General features: G+C 39.7%; 1 protein-coding gene across 3 annotated transcripts in view; it reads left to right on the top strand.

Annotated features, from left to right (window-relative positions):
- acsl1a (acyl-CoA synthetase long chain family member 1a) overlaps positions 1-9492 on the top strand; it is a 56702-nt gene extending 47210 nt beyond the window's left edge. For all 3 annotated transcript variants that reach the window (XM_036583722.1, XM_036583721.1, XM_036583720.1), the window contains exons 13-21: positions 34-168; positions 1554-1649; positions 2917-2989; positions 3076-3164; positions 5245-5361; positions 6098-6241; positions 7377-7478; positions 7617-7688; positions 8854-9492. In XM_036583722.1, the coding sequence (XP_036439615.1) occupies positions 34-168; positions 1554-1649; positions 2917-2989; positions 3076-3164; positions 5245-5361; positions 6098-6241; positions 7377-7478; positions 7617-7688; positions 8854-8994 (969 nt within the window). In that variant the 3' untranslated portion in view covers positions 8995-9492. The remainder of the gene's footprint in view (positions 1-33; positions 169-1553; positions 1650-2916; positions 2990-3075; positions 3165-5244; positions 5362-6097; positions 6242-7376; positions 7479-7616; positions 7689-8853) is intronic.
- The last annotated feature ends 7648 nt before the right edge of the window (positions 9493-17140 follow it).

Here is a 17140-nt window from a genome sequence, read left to right on the forward strand (position 1 = left end):
TACTCAGACACACTCTCTCACCTTTGCTCTCAGATCTTCGGGCAGGCGAACACCCCGCTGAAGCGCTGGCTGCTGGACTTCGCTACGAGGAGGAAGGAGTCGGAGCTTCGCAGTGGTGTTGTGAGGAAAGACAGCATGTGGGACAAACTGATCTTCAGCAAAGTCCAGGTAACGTCCAAGGTTGTATTTCTGCTTACTTCTACCGAAGTACTGTTCTAGGTGAGGGTCACTCATTTCCCTTTAGCCCGTTATTTTAGTCTGATATGTTTGACAGCATCTGGACTGACTTACTGTTGCTAAAACTTCTCATTTTTTGGACTTTATCATTTTATGTTTGACCAAAATGAGATGAGTAGAGTTCAATCACTCAGATCTCAGGCTAATTACATACTGAGGCACGTTTCACATGTACTTTCAACTTCTTTTTAATTATTTGTTTTTTCTTAAACATTTGTTGCTTTGCATGTCACTTTACTACAAGGACAGTAAATTACTCATAAATATCATTCGACTGACTCTTAGTGTGGTGGTGTGCCTTAGTGTCAAAGCACTTAATGACCAAAGGGGTAAAGCGAGGTCATTTTTATTTGGGCTGTCCAGAAATGAGGCATCTTACTGAAAATCATATATTTTTTTTTTTAATAAAAAATGAGAACTTTTATTTTGAAGACTGCATCTTAAAATTACATAATATTAATATCATGTAAAACATACTTTATTAATGTAACTTTGAACCTTTGCACGCTTAAGTGGTTCTTTGCACGGTGAAATGGTTCTTCGGATTTATAGAGAATGTGCTGAATATGGTTCTATTTAGAACCTTTTTGGAAAGGGTTCTATATTGCACCAAAAAGGGTTCTGCTATTGTTACAAGCTTCACGTTGTAACAACAGAAGAACCCTTTCTGGTGTGATACAGAACCAGTTCACCATGCAAAGAACGCTTCAATCATTCAAAGGCTTTTTGAGTGTCCATGGTTCTACACAGAACCATTTTCTTTACTAAAGAACCCTTGAAGAACCATCTTTTTTTTTTAAGAGTGTGGTCTTTAAACCAGAGTGCCCCTTTAAGTAGATTTGGGACCTTTTGACCTTTTTAAGTTTTATTTTTATTTTTTTTAAATCAAGTAGGTTTTTGGTCACTACTTGTCATCGAGTCATCCTAACATCTAAATTACAATATTTCATCCTATATTTAAGAGACATTTAATCTGAAGAATTGTTTTAAATGTTTTGCATGTGGTCAGTTACAACATTAACGAGTAGCACTTCACCTAAAACAGCTACTCATGCTTTTTCAAATTAACGTGCTGGTTGCTTTCATTTAATAATTACAGCAGTTTGTTAAGACTGTAGGCAGCCTCAGAGGCAGAAAGAGAAAGGAATAGTGAGAGACTGAAAAATGATCCTAATAAAGCCTAATAAATGAGGATTTTGGGTTCAGACCCCAAGTAGGCTGCAGATATAGTTACTGAATGTATTAAAATGAGAAGAGAACAAAGGAAATTAAAAAAGGAAAAAAATGGGATTTCTGCTCCGTGTCTCCCCCTGCAGGCCAGTCTGGGTGGGTGTGTGAGGCTGATGATCACCGGAGCTGCTCCAGTTTCCCCCACTGTCCTCACATTCCTAAGGGCTGCTCTGGGTTGCCAGGTACACTGATGAACTATTACACCTACTCCAAATTTCACGTTTCATTCCAGAACTCAGCACCACTTAGATAAAATATCCCTTTACAATCAGATTTATTACCATCTACATTTAGCTTAATGATCAGTTTTGTCCACAATAAGAGACAGTGAATACTGTCCACACTTGAATTAAATTGCAATATGCATTCACATTAAATTACAATATACATTAAAATTAAATTACCAAATATACACAGATTAAGGTCCTATGTACACTCCGGCTAGATGACCATTTTAACCGTGGGTGAAAACTCCAGGCCTTAGATTACTACCACTATGATTAGGGTCCTGATAGACTTAAGTTACCACTAAATTAAATGGAATATATTATTATACACTAGGGCAGGGGCCGGCAACCCAAACGTTAAGAAGAGCCATTTTTTCTGTAAAAACCAAACCACCTTCTGAGCCACAACATTTTATGTCCATTTTACCATCTTGGCTGTAAATATGTGTTAGTACGTGCTAATGTCATATAGGCAAAATATAAACGGAATATAAAAAATAGAATATAAACGAAAATGCAGACTTACTTTGCTCTGCTTTAAGCTTTAGCTGAGCTACAGCTGCTTTTCTCACATCTCCAGCAGGAAACTTTTCTTTTCTTGTAAAATGTTTCTCAACTTTGGACTTTTTACAAGGCTGAATTCAGCTTCTCATTCACCACCTCCTTGTTCAGATTTTCCCATTCCACCTTAAATGGTGCCTGAGGCACCAAAATATAGCTATTGAACCATCTAAGGTGGAATGGGAAAATCTGAACAAGAAGCTGGTGAATGAGAAACTGACTTTAGCTTTGCGACTTTTTAGTGTTTGACAGTTTCTGGTTGCAGATGAATTAATTAATCTTAAATCTTTGCTGTTTCTTTAGCTACTAACTAGGTGAGATTCTTTTCAGTGTTACTACGGTGACCAGCAGTCTGTGCTGATCTTCAGGGTTAAAGGGTGAATTAGCAGTTCTACATTAACTCCAGCATTTAAGACCATTTATTGTTAAACTGTGTTGAACGATCAGCAGAGCTTTATTTTACTGTAAAGGAGGATTATTTTATTTTCACCTACAAATCTGATTCAGCTGTGGAGCCACAACAGGGCAGTAAAAGAGCCACTTGTGCTGCACGTTGCCGACCCCTGCACAAGGTTTAGGCTGTTATCATATCTAATTAGGTCACTGCTACACTCATCTACATTGCTGGTCTCCTGATGGTGCGTGTATGTGTGTTACTCAGTTTTATGAAGGCTATGGACAGACTGAATGCACCGCGGGATGTTCCATGTCTCTGCCAGGAGACTGGACGGCAGGTAATACATACTTATAATCGCATCCAACATATTATAATACTATGCAAAAACATATCCACACAGCTCTATTGTGTCTGTGTGTTTAGGCCATGTGGGAGCTCCACTGCCGTGTAACTACGTTAAGCTGTTGGACGTTTCTGAGATGGACTACCGTGCTGCAAACGGGGAGGGAGAGGTCAGTCACTGTAGATTTTAAAGGGCTTAGTCCTGACTTAGGACTAGAAACCGGGTGATAACTTTACTGGAGAAGCCTTTGTACACGATTTTGTAAAGTGAAATTTAGAACAATAAGTACCCAATTTCGTCCATTTTATAGCAATTAAATAGGAATATTTTATAGCAGTACGTTTCACTAAGGCTCAACTTTATTTCTTATTTTTACTCCTACCCCTTGTTTTTGAGTGTCTCTTTGCCCCTTGGAACTGAGTTACAGGGTAGTGGTTGAAATCTTCCCTCTGAAATGGGACCCTCAAATAAAAAGAGCATCACTTCATTAACAGCTACCAGCGCTGCTCTGTAGGCGACCCTGCCAGTCTGCAGTGACAGCAGAGGAGGGTAAAGTTCAGCTCCTCACTGCTGGGCTTTAGTTACATTAAGGGCATCATATGCCTTCAAAGAGGGGGGCAATAATTTATTATCATCCACCCCTAATTCTTCAGTGATATGAAGCTGAAGTATTTTCCCATTCCACCTTAAATGGAGCACCAGTTACATTCTGGCACTTGAGGTGTCTGGTGAACTGCTATCATTTAAGGTGGAACGGGAAAGTTAGCTAGCTACCGAGACATTAGCATGCTATTAGCGATTTTTGTGCTTGTTATGAATAAAAGGATCATAATACACTGAAACAACATTAAACTAAGATAAAACAGTGGTTATCAGAATTTTTTTAATGGAGAAAATTCTCACATTTGTGGGTTTCTTTGGTCTCTTGTTCAGCCGTCTTACAGGTTTTTCTTTTTTTCTCATATCTCTCTGTTTGGAGTCTCTGAAAAACCTCCGTTTGGAGGGTCATGTAGCCCCAACACTTCACCCTACCCCTCTATCTCAACAAGAATCGGGACACCCTACCCCTAGACGTGAACACGCAAAACAGAGGGGTAGGGCTGAGTGGTAGGGGGGAGGGGGGAAATGGGACTTGGCCTTAATCAGAATCTGCATAAGCTTCACTATTTCAAAACTGTTTAATCACTTTAAAGGGCTCATTTACGGAAACCTAGACGTTTTATGCAGTTTGTAAGCAGTGTTAAAGTTTCAAAGCATGCTGCTCACCATGCAATCTATATATGGGTACTAAGCTGCAAAACAGCTCATTTTGACTTGTTTTTGTGATGTCACAAAAATCACATATACACATTTATGTACATCTGCCTGTCCAGCCTACAGCAGGTTAGCCCACCCATTCACACTGAAGGTACAAGTAGTGTTTCAGCCCGGACTGCTTTATGAGTGAGGCACAATATAGGTCAGCCAATCAGAACAGAGCTCATTTACATATCATCCAATCGGAACAAAACCTGGTATCTCCAGAAAGTGAACTCTACAGGAGAAGAGAAAAAAGGCCTCAATTTTCAGTGGAAGTTAATGAAGAAATGATTTATTCCATTTCACACCATTTATCATGAAGTTTGAAGTAACGATGTAAAGAGCAGCTGGCAATTTCAAATCATGTCATCAAATAAATAAATAAATAAACAAAATGGAGATGAGGTTTGGTCCTGGCTGAAACAATATGTCAGTCTTAAAGGTACAGTAACAGTCTGTTTATGTCTAAGAGATCCAAAAAATATGTGGCATATGGGCCCTTTAAAGTACACTCTTGAAAAAAGCTGTTTCTTCAAAGGTTCTTTGACAAAGAAAATGGTTCTATGTAGAACCATGAACACTCTTGCATGATTAAAGGGTTGGTGAAAGAGTTGTTCAGATTGCACAGAGTGCTGAAGAAGGTTCTATATAGGCTTCTACATAGCACCCAAAAGGGTTCTGCTATTGTTACGATCTCAAGCCTGTAACAGTACGAGAACCCTTTTCAAAAAGGTTCTATGTAGCACCATCTACAACACATTCTCCATCAATCTGAAGCAGGCTTTCACGATGCAAAGAACCATTTAAACATGGAAAGGGTTCTTTGAGTCTTCATGGTTCTATATAGAACCATTTTCTTCACTAAAGAACCCTTGAAGAACCAGCTTTCTTAAGTGTGTACGTGTCTTGTAGCTGGCAGACTAGACCTTTAACGTGTGTGTGTCCTTTAGGTGTGCGTGAAAGGACCAAACGTGTTCCAGGGCTACCTGAAGGATCCAGAGAAGACAGCCGAGGCCATCGATAAGGACGGCTGGCTGCACACGGGAGATATTGGAAAGTGGCTTCCGGTAAACTGAACACCCAACATGCTCCACCCAAACACTTCAGCTACAGCAGCTGCACTGAAGAAAGTTTAAACACAGTCATACACCGATCAGGCATAACATTATGGGCACCTCCTTGTTGACTGCAGCACTGCTGTGTCTGATCCACTCAGACCAGCACAACACACACTAACACACCTCAGTCTGACATCATTTTAAAGTCCTTAAAAACACAAGCACTGCTCACTGCTGCTCGTCTCACTCTGACTGGACTCACGTGTTGCTGGTTGTCATGGTAACGTCCACACCAAGTGGTTTTCCACGCATGCGCAAAATTTTGGATCTGATTACTTGTAGTGAGCATGAAAACGGAGATTTAGAGATTTTCATCAGATTGTTGAGTAGAGTGAGATATAAACACCTCAGTCTTAATCTGTAGTCAGAATAAATTCAGTCGGATTGGCAAAAATCTTTGCATGTAAACAGAAACTGATCTACAGGCTAATAAATGCAAACAAGCCTGCGTTAGTCTAACTCTTACCTCAGTTTCTGAACATAAATATGAAGAAAACCGATTCAGCTTTAAATGGACACCAGAGACATTTATTAATACATGGTATCAGTTTGTATAAGTGCTACAGCTGAATTAACTTAGTTGAACATCTCAGAATTTACGCTGTTCTTCTGTTTCATAATGACACACAAATTCTTCTGTATATTCCATAATAATTCCTATAACTTTGACCTGTGTGTGTTTCAGAACGGCACTCTGAAGATCATAGACAGGAAGAAGCACATTTTCAAGCTTGCGCAGGGCGAATACATCGCTCCAGAGAAGATTGAGAACGTCTACATTCAGAGCGATCCTGTAGCCCAGATCTTTGTGCATGGAGAGAGTCTGCAGGTGAGGGGGAGGGTGTGGAGGTCAGTCTCCAGAGTGACCGTATCAGACTCGCTTAATATTTTCAGGAAATGCCTTTATGCCCAACAGGCAATGTGCACACTTTTAACTATCTTCATTAGTTCTTCTTTAGAAGTTTGTTTTTTGTTAATTTAGAGGCCTTTAAAAGTGGGCGTGGCCTCTTTCTTTGCCTTACAAAAGGGCCCATGTCATGGAAAGAACAAAAAGTATTCACTTTCTGATGAGTTTGATGTGTTTATAGTTTAAAACACTGTAAAAGTTTCAGAATGTACTATTCATCCCCCAAATAATGCAGTCAATATATGGAAATTAAGCTGCAAAATACCCCATTTTAATTTAATCGTTTTTGTGATGTCATGAAAACCTACACATTTGCAAATACGCCTACTCAGTCTACAGCAGTTTAGCTCCGCCCATTCACACCACGTTATACAGAGTGTTTCAACCTGGATTGCTTTTTAAATGAGGCACAATATAACAGCCAATCAGAGAAGAGCTCTTTTTCACATATCAGTCTTAAAGGCAAGTAACAAGAACGTCCTGTTTAATTCTAAGAAATAAAGAAAGGCTAGAAAAATAGAAAATGGTCAGGTAAAAATTATAAGTGGACCCTGGTTAACAAAATAAAGTGCAATAAAAATCTAAGATATGGGCCCTTTAAAACTAGTGCTGTGGAAAAAAGGAAAAGGTCCATCACTTTTGAACAACTGATGGAAATTTTCTGTTTTTTTTTTTTGTTTTAAGTTGCGTTTAACTACCAAAACAGATTGATATTTGCAATTTTAGAGCTCAATGAGAATCTGGAAAAAGAATTCCATCTTTTGTAAAATGAAATGCATTTGACACTTTAATAAATATAAGCATGTATATGAAACCATAATACGAGAAATAACAAAGTCCAGACTGCGTTTCAGTGTGGATACAAGTTGCTCCAGTGCATTTTTTATGAAAGATATAAGATGCCACACATGCATTTCTGATAGTTAAACACCATATTTAAACACGCACTAATTCAAATAATAATACAGAAATAGCAATAATAGTTCAGAAGATGGTGGCTTATTTTACTTTACCTGCCTCTGTTTGTGAGCTTCACTCATGTTCTGCTGGCTTGTAGGCGTGTTTGGTGGGGATTGTGGTGCCAGATCCCGACTTCCTCCCAGGATGGGCAAAGAAAAGAGGCCTGGAAGGCTCCTACACAGAGCTCTGCAAGAGCAAGGTAACATACACATCCACACAGGTCAATGCAGCTCAGAGCACATCAGAAGCACCTTATTTACCACAACTGTTCTATTTTAAAGGTATCAGTGCAGAATGAAACTGAACGCTGTTGTCTTTGTGTTTATCTGCTTGACAGGAACTGAAAAATGCCATTCTGGAGGATATTGTACGGCTGGGGAGAGAAGCCGGCCTGAAGTCCTTTGAGCAGGTCAGATGAAGTCCAGCTCTGTGGTCAGAGAAACTTCCACAGTCTTCTCTTTAGGGCATGAGGCAATAATGAAGGAGCCCAGAGAGAAGAGAAGATAGTGTGACAGAAGGGAACAATGAAAAGCTGCTAAACTAATACAGATCAGATATCTTACACTTTGTGTAACTACAGCTGGTCACACATTTAAAATGCTTTAAATCTCCTCTTGCAAAGACGGCTGTAGGCTTCATAATCGTCCATCTCAGAGCTCTCACTCGTCCGCTCTTTACTTAGAGGTGTTTTTGAAAGAGGAGTTCACATCTTCACGTACATTATTATATCATACACTGATCAGGCATAACATTATGACCACCTCCTTGTTTCTACACTCATTGTCCATTTTATCAGCTCCACTTACTATATAGGTGCACTTTGTAGTTCTACAGTTACAGACTGTAGTCCATCTGTTTCTCTGATACTTTGTTAGCCCCCTTTTACCCTGTTCTTCAGTGGTCAGGACCCCCATGGACCCTCACAGAGCAGGTACTATTTGGGTGGTGGATCATTCTCAGCACTGCAGTAACACTGACGTGGTGGTGGTGTGTTAGTGTGTGTTGCGCTGGTCTGAGTGGATCAGACACAGCAGTGCTGCTGGAGTTTTTAAACACCTCAGTGTCGCTGCTGGACTGAGAATAGTCCACCAACCAAAAATATCCAGCCAACTGAGTCCTGTGGGCAGCGTCCTGTGACCACTGATGAAGGACTAGAGGATGACCAACACAGACTGTGCAGCAGCAGATGAGCTATCGTCTCTGACTTTACATCTACAAGGTGGGCCGACAAGGTAGGAGTGTCTAATAGAGTGGACAGTGAGTGGACACAGTGTTTAAAAACTCCAACAAGTACACCTATATAGTAAGTGGAGCTGATAAAATGGACAGTGAGTGTAGAAACAAGGAGGTGGTCATAATGTTATGCCTGATCGGTCTAACTCTTCTGATGGATGTACAGTAATAGCAGAATGATATCTGTGCATGTAAAAAGGGCTCTGAGTAACTAAGAGTAACTGTCAATGAGATCATAAAATTATTTATTTTACTGAACTATTTGGGTAATTTTGGTTAAAAAAACATGTAATTCTAACTATGTTAAACGTGTTTACCTGTATGTTTGTGTGTCCCTTCAGGTCCGAGACATCGTCCTGCACCCAGAAATGTTCTCCGTCCAGAACGGCCTTTTGACGCCCACTCTGAAAGCTAAGAGAACTGAGCTGAGGAACCACTTCAGAGAACACATCGACCAGCTGTACGCCAGGATCAAGATGTGAAGGATCTCAGAGACAAAGAGAACAGGAAAGACAGAGGACGGGAGAACAGATGGACACGGAAGGAGAGAGAAGATGGGAGGACATCTCTCTTCCTCTTTGCCCATCTTTTTCTCCTTCTCCCTACAGTGGACACACAGGTGGGCAGTAAAGCCTCCACAGACCCTCACACACAGGACATTCATCACTGTGGTGAAGCCTTGGTGAGCTCCCAGTTATGAAGTGCGATTATTACGATCACCACAAGGTGGCGCCGCTCTCGCGTTGCAACAGGGGTTCAGTATGAACAAGTACTTTGGCCACTTCATTCTCTATATTATATTTTTAAAAATGACACATAAGTCTGATTGAAGGCCTTAAGGCCAGTAAACGCCTTCATTCAATCTGAATCATATTCATTTGTTCGGTAACACTTTACTGTAGGGTGCTGTTCATAAGGCTACATGACACTTACATAAGCTTGTCGGTAACACTTTCTATTAATATTTCATTGTTTAAACACTCCAGCAGCACTGCTGTGTCAATTCATAACATGTTATAATGCATTCATAAATTCATAATTTATGCTCTCCAAGCTGGGACTGACTTCTTTGGCAATGGCAGTATAACATGTTATTAACACTACTTATAATGTATTATATTAACAATTCATAATGTATAATAAACATGGCTATAAAGTGTAATTCAATATTTATAACCATGTTTATAATGCATTATGAATGCATTATAACGTGTTATAAATGTGTTTATAGATGCTTACAAATATGACATTCATAGAAAGTGTAACCAAGGCTACTTTACTCAAAATTTATAAGTGTAACCTTTATAGCAAATGACGATTATTGGAACAAGCATTTATAAACAGTTATGCAGGGTTATGTCTGTTGTCATGACAACCTTATGTAGGTGTCATGTTGCCTTATGAACAGAACTCGTCAGTAAAGTGTTACTATTTGTTCTTATTGATTGATTGGTATTAATCTTATGTCATTGATGTTTTAAATTTAATTGCTTTTCCCAATTTAACCAAGTATCTCAAACGGCTGTCCTGCCTCGGTCAAACTGAAGTGTACAGAGACGTCTGGCGGCCATGAACAGCAACATCACCAGTGAAAGATGGAGACGTTTAATGATTTTTTAATTATTTAAGCAAAATTGTAATTATTTGTAATTTCAGTTGTGAGCTTTGACTGAACTCTGGCATCCACAGCTAATCCGAGTCTGTTTCCTGCCTCGACTCTCCATCAAGTGCATGTGTAATATAAATTGCTGACCTTTTAATGTTCAACGCTAAAATCTTCTCACTTTGTTGGTTTAATAAAAGCACTATTGGCCAAAGCTCAGAGTTTAACCAGTCCTGAGATGCTTTGCCACAATCCTCAGGATACTTTAGCAGGAGACTGTCCAGATCAGTGTGGTCACTAATTACTGTCTTCTGTATTATGAATTACAGCTATGAAAGAAAACATTAGATTTATAACGATTTTAATGAGAAATTTATATACGTCTGAAATTTGAAGTAAATAATGACGCAGTGCGCTGCAGGTTTATCTCGACCAACAGTGCAGGAAATCTCCATCCAGGTCACCAGTGCCTCCTCTATGCTCTTAAACATGCATTCTGTACATAATTGATCTGTTTTAAATGTGTATTTTATGTATTGAAAACTGTGCTGTAATTTACAGTGTGTGTGCAAACGAATAAAATGAGCAACTGCCTTTTACATGACTGTAAGTATTATTTATGAGGATTTATACAACATTTATATATCACTGCTGTTGGAATCGTATCTCCATTTTTGTCGTTTTTCAGTTTTTGACATAGTTTGAAAGTACCTGTTGCTCTTTACATTGTATGTAAATTTCATGATGAATGGACTAAAAGAAACGGACCAAAATTACTTGGAGAAAAGTCTGGTTCCATTGACTTACATTAAATGTAAAGTATGTTTTTTCCTTCTCCTGTAAAGTTACCATTTTGGAGATACGAGGTTTTCTTCCGACAACAGCGAAATGTAGTTGGTTGAAAAGTGTTTAACCCTTGTGGTTTTATAGTGCTGTGCAAAAATTAGAGACCACCCTTTATACTCAAAACAACAAGTTAAATATGTGACTCACTATAAACAATAAAATGGGGAAAAATATAAAAAAAAAAAAACTCATTTTGCTAAAAGAAAGGACAGTCATTTTGGATAACTGGAGTCATTTCTTTCCTGAGCGCAATTTTTATCATTTTTATCATCATTACCCCACAACACCACCAAAGACGGGGCTAAAAGGGATTTTACCACACAGGTGCACTGTTGGGTAACAGGTAGAGAAGCTAAGCGTACTCAGAAAATTAATACAATGTCCAATTATGAATGTGGTGACCACGTTTTCTGCACAAATGAACCTAAAACTGTATGTTGCTGCTGTCGGAACAAAACATCATATCTCCAAAATGGTAACTTTACAGGAGAAGGAAAAAAAATATTTTAATGTAAGTCAATGGAACCAGACGTCTTGCCAAGTAATTCTGGGATGTTTCTTTTGGTCCATTCATCATAAAATTTAAACACAATGTAAAGGACAACAGGCATTTTCACATCACGTCAAAAACTGAAAAATGACAAAAACGGAGATACGATATGTTTAAACCTGTAAATATACATGAAGAAATGTTGGACCCACCAGTAACTTCCTGGACCACCTCTTCGCACGAAGCTGAAGCTTCTTATCTGAATTTTCCATTCCACCTTAAATGGTGCTTCAACCTCGTCCTCCTCGATCCAGATGGCGTGACAGTTAATGAGCAGAAGGAAGATGGAGAAAGAGTGTTCACTTCAGATTCACTTCCTAGAGGTGTCGTCTGTAAAAACGTACTTTGCATGATACCTTTACGTCTCTCATGTTGGCTTGTGGTTCTTTGCCAAAAGCCACTGTTTACATGTGTCTCTGCATCAGTATGAAATTGTAGGATAAGTACCAGACTGTCCAGGTTATGTTCTTCTGTTTCTGCAAAATGGAATCACAACACTTCACTGCAACCAGGCGCTACAGCCTCCCGGGTTCTGAAGGAGCAGTACCAGAAAGCAGGACGTTTCAGGGACGATAATGTATCTGAACAAGAAGCTGGTGAATGAGAAGCGACTTCAGCCTCGTATAAAGTTGAACGCTGAGAGACATTTTACAAGAAACTCTTCTACTTTTGTTTTCTGGAGATGTGAGAAAAGCGGCTATAGCCGAGATAAAGCTTAAAGCAAAGTAAGTGCGTTTGTGTTGATATTATATTTTTTATCCTATGCTAGGACATCAGCACATACTGAGACATATTTACAGCCAAGATGGTAGAACAGACATAAAATGTTGTGGCTTCCAAGACTTTACAAGACTTTACAAGATTTTTTGTTGAAAGGACAAAATGGCTCTTCTTAATATTTGGGTTGCCGACCCCTGATCTAGTCCATACGTGATGCCTGGTTTGCTGAAAAGAAAAAAAAACTTTCACCCAAGTGGAAATATTACAATTAAATCAGACGGACCAGACGGTATATATGTTGGTTTGATTTTTCAAGTTCAGATGTTTTGCGCTAACTGTTAATATGTTTGGCCAGACTTTTATTTTGAACCAGTGAGAGTTTTTTTTTTTTTCTGCCAACCTATGATCGTGTTACCACACGCTCCAGGAATTTGGCCAGAAAGAGCAGAGAGAACGAACGCATGAAGATCTCAGTGCCTCTTTTTCTTGACCTGTATATGAAGAATACACCAGAATTACTGAAGATCCTGGATTAGATTCAGCTCACAGTACCTCATCTTGCTTTGTGCTTTTCCAAGGTTGAGCTGCTCATCATGGGGGGAAGTTATTCTAAGGAAGAAGAGGAGCTTTTCATGGCTAAACTGTTCAGCTTGGCTCTGGAATCTGGTCTGATGCCTGATATTGACATTGACGACTCCTTGACAAGGTATTCGGGATTGAATTCAACAGCTGTCCTGGAAGACTACTCTTCCCAACTGCTGACGGACGTGGTCGGCAAAGCTCCAGACTATGTGGCAAGTCTCGGTGCAGCTATAGCTGATTTCAAAGGGGTACCAAATGCAGTGGGATTAGGTGCACTCATCATTTCCTTCATCCTGGATCTCGCACTGCTATCTTCAGCCATGGACAGCGGTGACAACACTCTGAACATGATGCGTCGCGTGTTCGCCGAGGAAAAGGCTTCGGGTGTGAGAGACATCATGGACGAGTACATGAAGCGTCTCAGGATGCATATGTGGGAACCGCTGAAGGCGCTGGAGGAGACGGAGCGTCTGGAGAAACAGCTGAGTGACCAGCTGACCCGTCTGAGGAACTCCATGCTCCACGACGACCAAATGAGCACCCGGTCCATGAAGCACTGGATCAACGGCGCCGCCTTCCATTCGCAGATGCTCGTTCATGCAGCCCGGCTGAAGGTGGCAGGAAGTGCCTCGATTCAGAAAGACCTTAAAGTCCGCGTGACCTCCATCAGCACCGTGATTGACATTTATCAGAAGGACTTACAGGACCTGTTAGACAAGTACAAGAAGCACAAACGTTCCTCCATCAGACTTCAAAAAGCAAGAGGACGGTGTTTTAGAGGAGGTTGTGTAAAGTTTGGATGCAGTGTTCATGACTCTGAGGTTGGACGCCAGACTCCAGGTACCCGTGAGGATGAATACTGCGAAAACTCTTTGGACGCCTATCTGGACTACATGTTCAACAACTGGAACCTGATAAAAAAGCTGAATGACTATTTCTCTGTCCTTAAGGGGAACCTAAGGGAACTTATACTACAGCGCCAAGCTTTCAATGTGCAAAACATCTCACCTGACTCAAGCACTGCTATGGACTAACCAAGACTGAACATGCTCTCGAATGAACTTGAATGCAGTTATTAACAATCATTAACACAATTACTAAACAAAAGTGCAACACAGGCAGAAGGCTTGAGCTAATCATTTGCAGATATCACAGCCCTGTTGATATGCAGATATCAGAAATGTATTGTAAACATATGTTCATCATATCACATTAATAATATCATGTACACACATTATGTGAAAAAGTTGTCATGTAAAAAGAATTATTGTGCTGATATTTGTTCAACTTTGTGGTCAGAAATAAAGCTTTTGACAGCTTCTTTTCAGTAATATTTATTTGGATTAATACAATTTTATGCATTTAGATTGGAAAAGTACAACACGGAATTAATTGTGTTTTGCACTGATTAACCAGACGTTTAGCAACCATTATAACTAGAGGGTTAAGGGCTGAACAATATGCAACAGCAGTTTAGTTTAGTTTCTTTCCCATAACTTCATGATCCTGAGGCCCCACAGAAGGTCCTGTTTATCCCTACAATGTTTAACCCAAAGTTACGCCCATGGAAGAATGAATGAGAGTTTGTTATATAACCATACTGTTCCAACATGTTCCAGGAATTTGGCCCGTAAGAGCAGAAAGAACAGACGTAGAAAGATCTCAGTGCCTTTTTTCTCTCGATCTGCATGTGAAGTATAACAGAGTTCCTGGATGTGGGTTATCACACATCACCGGATATTGTTTTATTTCTTAATGTATCGGTGCAGAATGAAACTGAACCCCACGCAAATCCACATTCACACTGAAAAACTACTGATCAGCCTGCATGGAGTCTGGCATGCATGATAAATTTTGTAATGGATGTAATGGATTGACAAGTGTTCAACCCGTGTGGTAATATAGTGCTGTGCAAAAATTAGAGACCACCCTTTCCACTAATTATGTTATATACATGACTCACTATAAACAATAAAATGGGGAAAAATATTTAAAAAATAAACCTATTTTGCTAAAAGAAAGGACAGTCATTTTGGATAACTGGAGTCATTTCTTTCCTGAGCACAATTTTTATCATACCATGCAACACCACCAAAGACGGGGCTAAAAGGGATTTTACAACACATGCGCACTGTTGGCTACCACAGATAGACAAGCTATGTGTACTCAGAAAATCAATACAATGCCCAATTATGAATCTGGGCATTCTTAATCTGTTAAATAGAAGAATAATATCTGTGTAAATGCCTGTATCTGATTACGTTCCCTATCTGAAAGTTTAAGTCCGTTCTGATCATGTTCGTCGCGTCATAGTGAGAGTTTATACCGTTCAACATGGCGGAGCAGAAACTGGTCTGCAGAGGAGTCGAAGTTTATGCTCTGGTCTTTAAAAGACGGCGGGGGGACGGACGTCCAGCTTATGTGTCTCAGAACACGACGTCTTCCTCTCTGTCTTCTTTAATAAGGACATGTGAAGGACGTTTTCCTGAGTCTGACATCATTTTAAAGAGATTAAAAACACAAGCGCTGCTCACTGCTGCTCATCTCACTCTGACTGGACTCACGTGATGCTGGTTGTCATGGTAATGGTTACACTAAGTGGTACTCCACTCATGCGTGTCATTTTGGACCGGATTACTTGTAGTGAGCATGTAAACAGAGATTTTCCATCAGATTGTTGAGCAGAGTGAGAATAAACTCCTCAGTCTTCATCTGTAATCGGAACGTGTTCAATCGGACTGGCAAAAATCTTTGCATGGAAACACATTTAAGTCATTTAATATTACTGGGTTTCAGTTGTCAGGAAAAAAAAAATTATCTTGTAAACACTAAAAAAAAAAACTTTCATCCAAGTGTTTTGGTTTGATTTTTCAAGTTTAGATGTTTTGACAAGTTTGGCCAGACTTTTATTTTGGACCACTGAGAGTTTTTGTTGTTTTTTTTTCTGCCAACCTATGATCGTGTTACCACATGCTCCAGGAATTTGCCCAGAAAGAGCAGAGAGAACGAACACATGAAGATCTCAGTACCTTTTTTCTCTTGACCTGTATATGAAGAATACACCAGAATTACTGGAGATCCTGGATTAGATTCAGCTCACAGTACCTCATCTTGCTCTGTGCTTTTCCAAGGTTGAGCTGCTCATCATAGGGGGAAGTTATTCTAAGGAAGAAGAGGAGCTCTTCATGGCTGATCTGTTCAGCTTGGCTCTGGAATCTGGTCTGATGCCTGACATTGACATCGACGACTCCTTGACAAGGTATTCGGGATTGAATTCAACAGCTGTCCTGGAAGACTACTCTTCCCAACTGCTGACGGACGTGGTCGGCAAAGCTCTAGACTATGTGGCAAGTCTGGGTGCAACTATAGCCAGTTTCAAAGGGGTACCAAATTTTTAAACAAAAATGTCTGAAAACACGCCGCCCATGGCTTAAAAAAATTCTTGCCATCATTTTTTGTTTAACAAGTTTTTGTGTAAAGCTCGTCTATTTCCTGAATTAGCCCTGATATGTTATCAGACCATGGAACCTTCTGTAGCAGCGCAAAGTAGATCCTTTTTTTTCTTATCTATGGTTGTCCTTGTTGAACTGATAAAGCCGTGCCGCAGCCTTCCACACGTAGAATGTTCACCAATCAAGTACAGAGGTTTGAAAGATTTTTATGCTGTTATTAAAACCAAACAAGACAATGCATAGCCACAGTAACAGTAGCCTTTAGGTCTTTTTAGTATTTTAACAACAAGTGAGTTATAGGCTGTACGATGTGATTTATTAAATCTATGGGAAAAACTACCAAACCATAGCCAGAACTACCAAACCACACCAAAGAACAATGAAATCATGCAAAAAAGTACAAAACCATAATATGAACTCTCAAAAAGCTACCAAAACACAGCAAGAACTACCAAACCATACCAAAAACTACTAAACCACAGCATGAACTACTAAACTATATCAAAAATCAGGGTAAATTGGACAACTTCTTTTATGACTAGCAGCACTAGTCATTTTAAAACAAATACAGTTTTAATCTTTCAAGTTTTAACTTGCAGAATTCCCAGTATCTGGAAGGCAGCTCATGTTCTTCCGCTACACAAGGGAGGGGAGGCATCAGATCTCGATAATTATAGAGCTATATCTAAATTCTCATGTTTATCCAAGATCATAAATGATCAAAGCAAGTCATTCCTCTGTGCAAACTCTATCCTATGCAGATATCAATCAGGATTTAAAGGAAAACACAGCATCATACCTGCTGTCACACTTGTTTTAAATGGCCTGGTTGTGCTGCCCTTTTAATTCATCTTTCCAAAGCCTTTGACACAGCT

This window comes from Colossoma macropomum, unplaced genomic scaffold (assembly GCF_904425465.1).
Source record: "Colossoma macropomum unplaced genomic scaffold, Colossoma_macropomum, whole genome shotgun sequence".
Lineage (NCBI taxonomy): Eukaryota > Metazoa > Chordata > Actinopteri > Characiformes > Serrasalmidae > Colossoma > Colossoma macropomum.